At 42.3% G+C, this 14,030-nt stretch overlaps 1 protein-coding gene across 1 annotated transcript; it reads right to left on the reverse strand.

Annotated features, from left to right (window-relative positions):
* Positions 1-9: 9 nt before the first annotated feature.
* On the reverse strand, positions 10-9,327 carry siae (sialic acid acetylesterase). The gene is made up of 10 exons (XM_023822499.1): positions 9,203-9,327; positions 8,726-8,887; positions 8,181-8,344; positions 7,945-8,083; positions 3,481-3,664; positions 3,017-3,117; positions 2,792-2,925; positions 2,148-2,302; positions 914-1,106; positions 10-818 (listed from the first exon to the last, which is right to left on the reverse strand). Exons 1-10 carry the CDS (start codon positions 9,261-9,263, stop codon positions 582-584), a joined length of 1,530 nt encoding a protein of 509 aa, XP_023678267.1. The 5' UTR covers positions 9,264-9,327; the 3' UTR covers positions 10-581.
* Positions 9,328-14,030: the final 4,703 nt, after the last annotated feature.

A 14,030-nucleotide genomic window follows, 5' to 3' on the forward strand; every position in this document is an offset into this window, starting at 1 on the left:
GATATACTATTTTCCAAAAGCTGTCATTTATTTCACCTTAACACACAGAGGTTTAAAGGAGGTAAAGTGCTGTTCTCCACACATTTCCAGTGTCATTAAGTGTCATTTCACACACCGCATTTAAGTAACGCTAAAGAAAGGCCATATATAAAGAATCATGGAAACAATCACGATAAAGATATGATTCCTGAAGACATTTCCGTCTTCTCTGGCTCAAGATGAAACCCCTGCCCTCCCGTTTCCGTTGGAAAAAACAGGAGTGCAATTTCACTTAATTTTCCCCCAAGAAGATGATTTTGCTTCGGAATTCCGAAACCACTCGAACAGTCAGAGGGTCAGGCGCCGAAACTCTACTACAGCATCGCAACATGAATGCAAAAATTTGACCCATGAATACCGAAATCAGGAAGAGATGAAAATGGCAGCGGAGTTGGCACAGTCATGTATCAGAATGCGTGGTGACCTTAGCGACGGGCGGCTGGTCGTCCTTCATAAACAAGCGATATTCTTTGGATCAAAATCATTCTCCTGATCATCATTACTAGTCATCTCGAGACGTTAGCAGCCATTTTCCCCCAATCCTACTGCGGCCATCGATGAAGGATGAAGGGGGGAGCTGGCAGAACTCTGTCGGCGCTGTAGACCGGGCAGCTCTTCAGATCGCAGGGCCAGTCCCTCCATGCGTAACGGAGAGCTGCCACAGAACCGGCATATTCCCCCACCTTTAGCAGGACAGAGTTCTGGTCCCAGTCGGTGACAGGGGCCGACGTCCAGTTTGTGGACGGCTTGCATGACTCCTGGCCCTCAGAGAAGCAGACCTCAACAGACCGAGAAGAACGAGCGTCAAAAACCAACACTTTACCCGAATCGACTCCTTTCACATTAACGAGAACCGGGAGTAATGCAGACTCACTTCGAACAGGGCTTCTTTCACGGACTTATTGAAAAATATCGCCTTATCGAAGGTGACGTTCAGCTGATAGTTGTCCAAGATGCACTTTTCTGGGAAGGGTCCTTGGAAAGACACGCCCGACTGACCGTAGGCCACGGCTCGGGCCCCCAGTGTTAACCTGAGGGCCACATCCTGTTTGTAGCGTGGGTGGATGCTGCGGTAGGGACATGAGTGGAAGTCAGGACATGATGTTACACATCCAGTCGCACATACAGCACCAGTCAAAAGCTTTTACACACCACAAGTTTTTACTAATTTTCCATTTATTTCATAAACTGCAGATTTTTTTTTATTCTTGTTAAGCAAGAATAAAATTCTAGCCTGACCTTTAACTCTAAATGCACTAAATAACTGTTTCATCCCATGTAACAGAGCAGTATTTACTGTCCCTTGTAGAAAGAATGCCTCATATTTTCTCTGCTAGAGGAGGTTACTTTGATGAATCAAAGATGTGACATTTTCTTACTAATAAAGGTACTCAAATGGTGAACATACTGTAAATGTATTTGTTAGCCAAGAATATTGAGTGTATTTTTAGTAAATGTTAAGTAACACGCAAATGTAGAAAATCTCAGTATCGCCAAAAACTTTTAACTGGTAGAGTACAGAAAAAAAAAACAAAACAATATACATAAAAATCAAACAGGACTTAAATCTGAAAATGCAGCCATTTAAGACAGCACTTTCTGAATCAGTTTTTAATAATTAGGGCGGGTGTTCGAAGCAAAGCCAAACTAAAGGCTGCAGTGCAGTTGTACCTCAACTGTGGTACTGCAGGAAGCTGCCTCAATACACACTTATTTTCTAATCCATAAAAATGAGCATTCTTGCTGCTTGGCTCCTGGTGTGCGCATTCTGACTCATACAGTTCTCAGTATGCAACTGGCTAATGTTTTTTTTCATGGCATTAAGGACTTAAACTGATAAACAGCAGGAGGAACTAACATAATACAAAAAGGAACCACCTTTCAAAATGCATACGAAATTTCCCAATGAAACAAATGCACTAGGGGATTTCTTAAATCAGGGTTTACAGATGACCCACAGAGCACATTCAGGAAGCAGCTGCTTGAATACACAGATTGCTTTGAGTATCTGTTCATTATATATTCATTTATAGCTTACCAGATGTATGTGTTCCATATGCTTCTAGTGAACTAGTGAAGTTACTTTTTACTATGCCTTACACTCTTACCCGCCCCATGGTGACTCCTCATCAGGCAGGTCCAGAGAGACCGCCATAAAGGTCCTCTTCATGCGGGGATTGGGCACGAAGCCGTAATCAGCCGTCTGGTGCCAGCGCAGTTCTGGAAACTCCTCCTTCACAGAATGCTTCTGGTCAGTGCAGATCTGTGGACGGTCAGGAGGAAACAGCCACATAGATAAGGGGACACCTACAGGCCTCACAGCAGCGTTCCTCAGGAGCTTTTGGAACGGCACCAATGTTCAGTGACCCCAGGAAAGTAGTGGAGACCTTATTTGGACACTAGCTAAGGTACTTCAGGTAAAATATAAGTGGGGATTCACTACCACAGAGTGGAAGCTCACTGACTGATTATTTGGTGCCGAGACTGCCAGATGTGTGTCGACAATGACAATATTTCACTACAGCCCACAACAACAAAGTGTGTCCTCTGCAATTAACCCATATGTGACATAGCAGGGGGCAGCTAATTCAGCGCCCGGGGAGCAGTGCTTGGGGGCGGTAGCTTGCTCAGGGTACCTCAGTGGTGCCTTGGCGGTCGGGAACTCGAACCTGAAACTGTTCGATCATAGGAACGCTTCCCTAACCATTAGGCCAACTCCGCCCCCCCAAGTCGGGATGCATAAACGGAGCACCTGTACAAATCCGAAAGGGAAGTCTAAGGCTGTCTGGCCCCCCGACCCCTCGTGAAAAGCCATCCTCCAGTCATCGATCATGGCGGGGAAGCTGCAATTATACTGGTCCTGGTGATAGTTTGTGTTGTCCTCACCTATCGGTGAACAAGACACTTCCTGTTAACTGGGATTTATGCCTGGAGAAAACCCCTAAGGGGCTGGAAGCTCCTCACAGGACGTTCTCACCTTGATACCAGATGGCTCCCTTTATTGTCATGTTGAGTAGTGGGTGGATCATGGCGTTCCACAATACCGTGTTCTCCCACACCTGCTCAACTAAAGGCATCCTGTCGAGGGAACCAATGGCGAGCTGGCTAGGGTCAAGCCCATCACATAATTAATAACAGGGGACGTGGGGTGTAAACCCTGGATGTATATGATGATGCACCCCCACCTCCACAAAATGGTCACAAGGCCTGCATTCTTCAGGTAAAAATAATCAGACACAAATAGAACTATATAACTATAGATGTTAAAATAGTCTTTCAAGCTAAATTTAAGTTTGCAATTAAAAACAACATATTCCTCAGAACTAAATTATGTTGCACTTTAGTCTATATAAAGAAAGGTTATGTTGCCCCAGAGTTCCAGAAATTGCACTAAAATCACTGGCAGGCAGAAGCTCTCTGCAGCAGTGTCGTCACTCTCACCCATCCTTCGTCCCTGCAAGGCTGCACTTCTTAAGCGCCCTGGTGGACGACCAGGCCTCCACCGGCGTCCCCCCCCAGCAGGACTCCACAAGCCCCACGGGGTAGCCCAGGTTCTGGTGCAGGTCGCGGCCGAAGAGCCAGCAGACTGCCGAGAAGTAGGTGAAGTTGCCATGGCCCAGCAGCTCTGCCCAACAGACAGACGTCATGAGAACGGAGGGAAGGAATTGGGCCTGGAAACACAGCAGTGCATGTGCAGAGTCGCCCCAGGACATGTGCAGAGTCGCCCCTCCAGACTGGCAAATTTGACATTCCCAGTTTCAATCATTCACCAGTTGGCTGCAAACAATTAAACAGGAATATTTTTGGATGACAGAAATACTGAAAATGATTTGGATCATATAAATTTATTTAATATTTGTTAGTATAAGCACATACTATATCTTTAATGTTGTACGTTATTTTTTGGTGTAAAAAAAGAAAAGAAAACGGAACTGAGGAATACATGTTCTGTCTGCCGGGGGATACCGCGCATGCTTGTCTTGGCAACCAGCCTGTTAGCGGTCTTTGTGACCGTGGAATCTCACATTCCCCGCCGTAATTTTCAAACTTTTCAATGCTGATAATAATGAATTCTGAATAACGGCCCCAAGTATTACTCATGAATTTTCACATTTGCAGGGATCTTGCGGCCCTTGTGAACCTGAAGGGGGACTGTATTCACCATATCTTACACTGGGCATGTTACAGCCAATATCAGTTCATCATTTCTATGCACTTTAAGACAAAAGTGCAGACAATAAATGAGAAGTTATATAATTATTATTATATAATGCTATTAGATATAAAGTGACCACAGCTGGTCACACCTTTCATCATTTTTGACGTCGGTTTTGAAGCCTGTTGCTAGGGTGAGTGAAGGTGACATTTTTGGCAAATATTTTCACTTAGTGTTTCTACTCATTGTGCATTAACAGATTCAGCAGAATGAAGAGGAATTTTTAAGTTTAAAAAAGGCTTACGGATCTCTCACCCCTGTGACCTGAATGTTTTCTTATGCAGACTCTTAAAAAACCCAGAAGAAATATAAAATGTTACTTAAATGACAACATGATCAGTGTTACTCAAAATGGGGAAGATCATAAACACAATAACATGACTTTCAAAAGGAACGATGTTTAATTCAGGAAGACAGAAATATCACAGCAGAGATATACGGTTAGGCACCAGAATAACTATACGCAGAAATCAGTCAAAAATCCCCAATGCCTATTTGCATAGACTAGAAGGCTTATCTCACTAGTGAACATGTCAAAATATTTAACACACGACATTTGTGAAAAGGAGAAAAATGCGGAAGAGATTGTTCTTCAAGCGTATCAACGGCAGCGCGTGGTAGACAGCCTCAGCTATCCGCTGTCAAAACAATGACCGTCAGCGTGGCTGTTGGCGGTAGGACGCAGGCCGGGCTGTCGGCGGTGCGATCCCGCTGGCGAAGGCGCCAGAAGCAGCCGGCAGGTTATAAAGCATGCAACTCAAAAAGAGAAGATACTCCGTATCAGGGAATCTGCCCACACCATGCGCCTTAATCACATTCACACCATCAAACTCATCTGCAAACTAACACTGTCATTTAAAAGGAAGTCAATTGTAACATTTTATTTCTCTTTGTTGTATGGCTCATATGTACAGCTTTTCAAACATACACTGTCTATATGTTACGGAGCCCCTAAAGGGAGGTAGGTGATTAATTTTATTTATTTATTTTTTACTGTATCTGGTGCCCACCAGATACTGCAAAAATATGTATATATAAATTACCTAAGTCCCTTTAGGTGCTCCGTAATATCTTACAGAAAAACTGCATATGTGAATCCATTTAAAATACTTTAAAAACAACAACTACCGCACTAGACTGTAAAAGTCAGTTTCATCTGAGTTGTGTTATTCCAAATCATTTACCATCATTTAACGGTCGGTGACAAATAATCTATAGTTAATAAGCCGACTCAAAATGCTGAGAGATATTACTTGCTTAACTGTCTGGCTAAAAAGTAGCATAAGGCACAATTTGATGAGACTTATGCCTCCAAATCAAATTAACAGCAGAAGAAAAATTGTTAGATCTGACGGGTGTAGGTGGAAAATTAATAGTGATGGGTAGACCACAGTTCTGCGGCAAACACGTATTTTAAAAGTAACAGGCTGCAATTTTATATATAGTACTGTGCAAAAGTCTTAGGCAGCCAATGAAAGTGATGTTTAAATGATCTTCATGTTGGTGCAAAGCTATGCTATTATGCCTATTAAAGTGTGTTAGCTTCGCTGTTTCAAAACTTCTGCTAAAATCACCCCAGAATTTGCAGCAATCAAAAAATACATGGGCGCATTGGACGATTCGACCACTAGTAAACTTCCAATAGCTAATCAATATCTCACTGGCTTTTCTTAACAAACTGAAAAAATTAATTAAATGAGCTGGTGGTGAAATTTAATAAATACATGGAGAGGATGAGGTGCCCCTGAGCAGAGGAACCAAAGCGGTGTTCATCTAGCCATCCAACTTGATATCAGTAACTTTCTGGGGAACAGAAGAATTATTAGATTTTATTGAGTTACTCTTAATTTGCATATGTTCTAATGTTAAATGGTGTTTGTTCTGAGAAAATGTGCACTTACGACCCATTAAACAGCTTTAAACATTACTTTAGACTGCCAAAGACTTTTGCACAGTACTGTATATTTCTGAAAACGTAAAACACACACTTGTGGATGTGGGTAGCCTGCTTAAATCGTGTTTGCCATTTTGAGCCATGGTCCACCCATGTGCCCGATTAATTTCTGACCACACCTGTACCCGCAAATTGAATTTTAGGATATTTTCCACCTGTTCCATCAAAACTTGCTGGTTACCTGAAACCATGCAGGAGTCTGATTTCAACTACCGGATGAAAAGTTTTAAAACTTCTTGTGTAGTAATACTAAATATTCTTCCATTCTTTTGTACTGCACTGTATAACACTTTGTAGCATCTGAAAGATCTTTGGTGAAAGGCTGACACCTGCAGGTCTCCTCTCATTCCTTTAGACACCATCTCAATCTGTCTCACACCGTACACAATGTGGGACGAGCCGCGTGTAACACAAAGATCTGTGAACTAGCCTCCATATTGAAAACGATCATAAGATTTACCATCAGATTATGGAATCATCACAGGTTAAACATACAGGAGGAAAAAATGAGCAGCAGATGCTGACTGTCTAGAACTAAAAACCATTATATGGTAAAATTAAATTAAATTTATTTATCAGAAGCTTTTATACTATTGAGAAAGTAGGGTCAGTCAGTCCCTTGAGCATTTGGGGATTAAGGGCCTTGTGCTTAGCTAGCAAAGTTGACATAAAGCCAATGCCAACAACCAGGGCTATATTCAATGGACAGAAAACAGACTGAACAAATAAAAAGGTTAAAATCTTATAACTAGTTAGACAATATTACAAACAGTCAAAACAATCTAAAGATATTTTTAAACTAATTTTAAACATCTAAAAAAACTTTCTGGTTTGATTTTACTAAAAATCTCAGCTAAAGAACCACGAAAATGATAAAAAAAAAAAGCCAAAGGTAGTAAAAAGAGGGACAACACAACAAAACATGCTTAATTTTCAAAGGAGTGAATGTTCACCTATAAGTAAAAAGATGTGAGTCAGCCTGGCAGGCCTAAGACCAGCAATTCTCAACCAGCAGGTCACGTCCCAAATCTGGGTCAAAGCAAGTACTGAGAGGCTCACGAGGTAAAATGTAATCAATTTAAAACCAGCCACAATCCTAGAATTAACCTATATAAATGGGTCTGCAAATGCTTAACGCAAACTAGTGAGCACTCAACCAATCCAGGAAGCCAAACCGCAGATCCTTAATTCAAAATTCACTGGCACATCCAATCAGATTTGTGCGATAGGCATTGGCTGGCGTAAATTGAAGAATGCACTGTATCAAAGTGATCATTTAAACCTATACTTCATATAGGGTTGCAACTGAGCTGGCATGGTAACAATTGGGTCGCAGTGCATTAAGGTTGAGAACCACTGCCCAATACGACACCCTGTAGAAATTACTTGGCAAGTGAAAGTGATTAATTGTCATTGTTGACACACTGCAGCACACAATGCATAATAACAAAATGTGTCCTCTGCATTTAACCCATATGTGACATTGTGACATAGCAAGGGCCAGCTAATTCAGCACCCGGGGAGCAGCGAGTGTTTGGGGGTGGTACCTTGTCAGTGCTCTCAAGTGCGCTTCCCAAACCATCAGGCCACCACTGGTAAGGGCTCTATAGTGAAATCACACTGCCATCTCTGGGATTTGAACCGAAGATCATGGACACAACCAACCCCCAAGCCACACAACCCTGCCATAAATACTACAAAAAGAAGGGGAAAAAATTCAAGACGACTGTTTCACCTGGAGTAGGTACGGTCCATGGAAGATCAACTCTGGGCAGGTCTAACAGCTCCACCTCACTTTTCTCCAGTGCGGCCGTGAAAATACGAACGTGAGGGTATTTGACAGCCTGGGCCAACTCCTCGCTCGCGTTGATCACCTGGTAGGAAGAGCAGAGTCTGCATGACACCCTGATCACAAAATTGAGTAATTATTAACTGCACGCATAGAGTAGAAAGTGCAGGCAGCACAATCACCTGAGAGACCGTAAAAGCCATGTTGCTCTGGCCCCCACAGAGCCACACGTCACCGAAAAGCACGTCCGTCAGTTTAACAGTCATGGAGGAATTGCTGATCTGTGTGGCGACCAAACTGTAGGGACCCCCCGCCTTCACGGGCTCAAGAGTCACTGTCCAAATATCTGTGAAGTGTCCAGAACTGCATGAACTTTTGTAACTTGATGTCTAAAAAGCAGAGTGATCAAATAGCATACGCACATTTCCCATATATTGATCATGTAGAATAAGTCCATGTTTCCCAAACCAGTCCTCAGGGCACACTGGACAGATCCACATTTTCGTTTTATCCCATTTCCCAGAACGCCTGACCCAAGCAATCAGGAGTTCTAAATACCTTACAGCTTACAAGTGTGCTGGGAAGTGGGTTAAAACAAAAATGTGGATCTGTCCAGTGTGCCCTGAGGACTGGTTTGGGAAACACTGGAATAAGTGGTCTAGTTCTAGAAGCTAGTGGTAAGAGGTACTCTGCAGTTTCCAGGTCCGCTGTTAAACAGCAGACTCACCGTTTTTCACATAGGTAGTTTTCGTTTGGTTACTTGTTCCGTTTGTCACAGTAACGACGACTTTTGAACCACTGGCCCCATATCCCCACAGCACAGCACTTTCTGGAGCTTGCTGGAGAACCATGTGATCGCCATAATAGGAGGCAAAGCGCAACTCATCTCCTGAAACAGGTAGTAAACAACTTCTATGAGCAAATTACAACCCCCCCCTTGACGTAAAAAGAAAATGCAGTGTACTAGTTAAACTGATTTTATGTAAAATTTTCGTGACACAGCGAAAAAACACAACAAAACACATCGGAGTTTCTAGAATTTATGGAGCCAAACATACGCATTCAAGTACTTGACAACAGCTGCAATAGGTATTTTTGTAGAAGTTTTCGGCTGTTTCAAAGTAGTTCCCGCTTCAAATTTTGTCTCGGACAAAAAGAGACAACCGACCTCTATCTGTGTAACTTTATGCATCAATATACTCACGGACAGCCTCTAGCTGGGCTACTACGGCAGCCAGTAAGACGGTCACCCACAGCCAGCACATCTCCAATTCTCCCAGTTCAGCAGCTTGCCGATAACCCGGAAATGCAGCCGTTTGGGGAAGCCGGTCATGTGACCCCGGCTTTTATCACGTGAGAGATAGAACCACACACGAGCTAAACTTATGAACATGGAGAAACATATGAACAGAATAATGTAAAGTAGTCCGTTTGTGTCCAGATGGCGAGCTGGCATTTTATATAGGAAACCACATGAGTCGTGTAGTTAGTTTCTACCAAGGAAGTGTGTGTTTGTGTATGTGCGGTAGGGGGGTAGGGGTGGTCGTATTCATCGATTTTAATTGTACGCTTATAAATATAAGTATGCATACAAGAACAAAAAGCTAATCGCCATCCCACGTGCCCAAATGCAATCGAAATATCATTAAAAATCATGATGTGATATACTAGTGTGAATTTAGCTCGCTATCACTTATAGTCGCATATATGTGTGATTAATCAACCCCTAGACTCATTATCTGCACTGCGTACAACCAGCCTTGCTTCTATCTATCTATCTATCTATATGGAAAAAGTATTGGGACCACATCTCTTCATTGAATCATTGAATTCAGGTGTTTCATTCAGACCAGTTGCCGAAGGTCATGATGTGAAGTTAACAAACATTTATGAAAGAGTGGGTCGTGCTGAAGAGCTCAGTAAATTCAAGTATGGTGCTGTCATAGGATGCCACTTTTTCAATAAGTCAGTTCGTGAAATTTCTGCCCTGCTAGACAGGGGTGCCTCCCCCCCCCAGTAAAGATTCAGCCCCCCTATCCATTCATCTCTAACTGTGCCGTGTTGCTAGATATTCCATGGTCAGCAGTCAGTGGTATTATTGCAAAGAGCCTTTAGGAACATCGAGAACTCAACCACAAAATGGCAAAGACATGAAATAACAGAGTAGGGTCACCCAATGCTGAAGCGTGTAATTTGTAAAACTCACCAACGCTCTCTTGACTCAGTAACTGCAGAGTTCCAAACTTCCTCTGGCATTAATCCCAGCACAAAAACTGTGCACTGGGAGCTTCATGGAAGAGGCTTCCATGGCCAAACAGCTGCATGCAAGCCTCATATCACCAAGCACAATGCCAAATGTCAGATGGAGTGGTGTAAAGCACAAAATGTGTTCTGTGGAGTGACGAATCACGGTTCTCTATCTGGCAGTCTGATGGACAAGTCTTGGCAGATGCCAGGAGAACGTTACCTGCCTGACTGCATTGTGCCAACTGTAAAGTTTGGTGGAGGAGGAATAATGGTATGGGTATTTTTTTTCATGGGGTGGGTTAGGCCCCTCAGTTCCAGTGAAGGGAACTCTTAATGCTTCAGCATACCAAGACATTTTGGACAATTCTAAGCTTCCAGCTTTGTGGGAAAAGTTTGGGGAAGTTTCAGCATGATCATGCCCCAGTGCACAAAGCAAGATCCATAAAGACATAGTTGGGTGAGTTTGGTGTGGAAGAACTTTACTGGCCCACACAGAGCCCTGGCCTCGACCCCAATGAACATCTTCGGGATGAACAAGAATGGAGATTGTGAGGCCAGACTTTCATACTGTATTCAACATCAGTGCCTGATTTCACAACTGTCCTTCTGGATGAATGGGCAAAAATTCCCACAGACACACTCCAATATCTTATGGAAACCCTCCCCAGAAGAGTGGCAGCTGTTATACCTTCAAAGGGGAGACCAGCTCCATATTGATGCCTATGGATTTAGTATGGGATGTCATAAAAGTTCCTGTTGGTGTAATGGCCAGCTGTCCCAATACTTTGTTTGCTTCTCTAAAAATTAAGGCAGGTGTAAGGGAACATTTCACCTCAATAGGCAAATGAAGTCCACTATAAATCACTTGGGACCTACTGTTTAATAAAATATCATATTTAATAGGATTCCATGCACTTGTGTCAGGCCAGGTCCTGTTTCTCACCATTTCTCATATTATACTTTGTTTCCCCTGTAGAATATTTAGAGATGGTACAGTCTGTGAATAACAGCAGCTCTGCTGAAAGGCTGCAGTTCCGTATCGCTCTGCTGCCTCTTCTGTCCACAGCTGCTGTACCTTCCTGGGTTGTGCTTTTCGGTACAAACCTCAAAAGTATGTTGGGATTTAGTCCAGTCAGGTTAACTGTGCTGTGTCCATTTCCTTCTAGAAATTTCATTTGCTCCCCAGTTTAATTTGGTCCACTACACACACACACACACACACACGCACACATCATAGAGTGTAGCTGAATCTTGACTCTGTATTTGCGAGGCAGGGTTTAGTGATACTTTGAGGTCGAAAGATTCACTCCGCGTTAAGCCCTCAGGTTCCTGTTTTCCACAAAGAACCAACAGCCTCAGAGACCATACTGTGCATAAGATATTACAGACACAACAGGGTATGTCTGATGAAATGTATATGGATTATATGGATTATATGGTGATTTGATTCCTTGAGGCTGTTGGAGGAAAGAATGGCCCCATATTGTCACTGTAGATATATTTTTAATGTTATGCACATTCAAACTGTAGAAGTGAGTGCAGCATGATGAGTGTGTTTCCCAGATTTAAAGATATCTGTTTTTGGTAATTGTGGCTGGAAACATTTTCTAGCTTGTGCCCAGTAATGTGTCTTACCATGTGCTGTAAGAAGAGGAATATTTTCATTAGTTAGCTTTTAATGCCACCATGTGCTGAGTATACTAGTGCAATTACACTAACATAGGGTGCCTCAGTGACTTGCGTTGTCGCCGTAAACTTCCTTGTTTGGGAGTGTGAATTCCCCCTACACTTTGTGCGTCTAGTTTTCATGTTCTTCCTGTGTTGTGTGGGTTTCTTCCTGCAGTTCAAGGATATGCAGTTAGATTAACTGGCATCTTTAAATCGTCTCTGCAGTGGACTGGTGTCCCATCCAGAGTACACCCCTGGCATGTGCCCTAAGCTGACTGTGATTGGCTCCAGCTCCCATGTGACCCTGGTCCGGCTTAGTGTTTGAAAGGGGGATAGATTTCTCTGAAAGATACAGCAGCATGGAAGTACACAAAATGAGAGAAAAATGATGTGATATATAACAGGCTCATAGTAATGGGTAACTGCATAAATAAGAATAAAGAGAAGTAAATGGCCCGGGTAATCGACATTTAATCTAACTGCCAAACAGGATGTGTCGGCATTTAATTCTTTTTTTACGTTTGTTACATACCCGATACTGTAAATCAGGGGTGGCCAATCTTGTCCGCAAAGGGCTTTCACTACAACTCCCTAATTAGATTACTAATTAGAGGACTGATTGGCTGAGGAGTCCTCACACCTGGGTTTGAACAGCTGACCTACAGGTTATCCCAAAAACCTGCACACACACCGGCCCTTTGCGGATAAGATTGGCCACCGCTGCTGTAAATTGTCAATAAAACATGATCCATGTGTAAATTTTTAAACACTATATAATATCTAAGCAGTGTCTATCGAATGATCAAAATAACTTGCATTTATATTATAAAAGCATAACATTTATATTATATTACATGTATTTTCCAAATTCAAGTGTTTTTTTTTCAGTCAAAGGCATCATCAGACTTTTATTCTGAAATAAAATATATACTTTAAGAAAGCTAGTGTCTATATTCATTTTTGTTGTATCAGCTGTAAATGTATTTATTTGGCTAATAAGCTAGTTTAGACCACTTCCAGGTTTTGTAGCTGGAGGCAGGAAAAAGCCATTTAAATTTATTAAAAGCACAAAAAGGAATAAATAAAACAATAAAGCAAGATATGCCAGATAAGTGTGGATTTGTGGGGTGTTTTCAAAGAAAGCTTATGTACATGCTGGCCTTTTGTCATGACAAACAAATTCAATGGCCCTGGCTGGCAAATAATTAAAAAAAATCCAGCTCTAGCAGAAACTATTGATGGATTATAGAAAAGCAATTGTGTGGTATGGAAAAATGATTTGCTATGCGGTTGGCATGCTATTTAACATAGATTGGGAGGAAAGAAATGGTTTCTCTGGGAATGATAGGTTTTCATTAACTTTAATGATCACTGCTTTTCATACTGATCTATACAGTTTTTTTTGTACGTCTGAAAAAAGTAACTGAAGAGGATATTTATTTAGTTGGAAAAAAGTGGTTGTATATATGTCAAAGGTTTATTTTCATAAAACAAGACATTCAAATGATTTAAAATGCTTTATTTCAAGAGTGCAGTAAAATACTGATTTTAGAATTGCGTGTTGTGTCAGGGTCTGTGTGCGTCTGGCTCTGCCCTGTGTGTCTTTTCTTGTTTGCCCAGCAGATCCCACTGGCCATCTCCTTTGGTGCTGCCCTTGTGTCGTGAGTTTGATTCTGGCCTGATTTGGTTAATACTTCGGTCTCATTTTCTCCCCTAGTTTGTGATATGGTTAATTTATGTCTTTGCTTTTATGTCCCTGTTCATAGTCTATCCGCACGTGCCTTGATTAATTATGTTCTGATGTACTTACGTTGCTAGTCTCTCTTAGTGTAGTTAGCCCTCAGTGTTTGTTCCTGTTTCCTAGTCTCTAGTGCCTGGTAAGTGTAATATACTCCACTTGTTCCTTGATGCCCTGAGTCCTTAGTGATTGGTTGATTTGGTTATGGTTCTCACCTGTCCTGCATTGTATCTTCTTACAGCAGCAGCCGTTAGTTAGTTATTGTCGTTCCCCGTGTTCCTTCCTACCCTTGGTGTTGGTCATTCCTCGTGTTCCTTCCTACCCTTGGTGTTGGTCATTCCTCGTGTTCCTTCCTACCCTTGGTGTTTGTCGTTCCCTG

This window comes from Paramormyrops kingsleyae, chromosome 17, assembly GCF_048594095.1.
Source record: "Paramormyrops kingsleyae isolate MSU_618 chromosome 17, PKINGS_0.4, whole genome shotgun sequence".
NCBI lineage: Eukaryota > Metazoa > Chordata > Actinopteri > Osteoglossiformes > Mormyridae > Paramormyrops > Paramormyrops kingsleyae.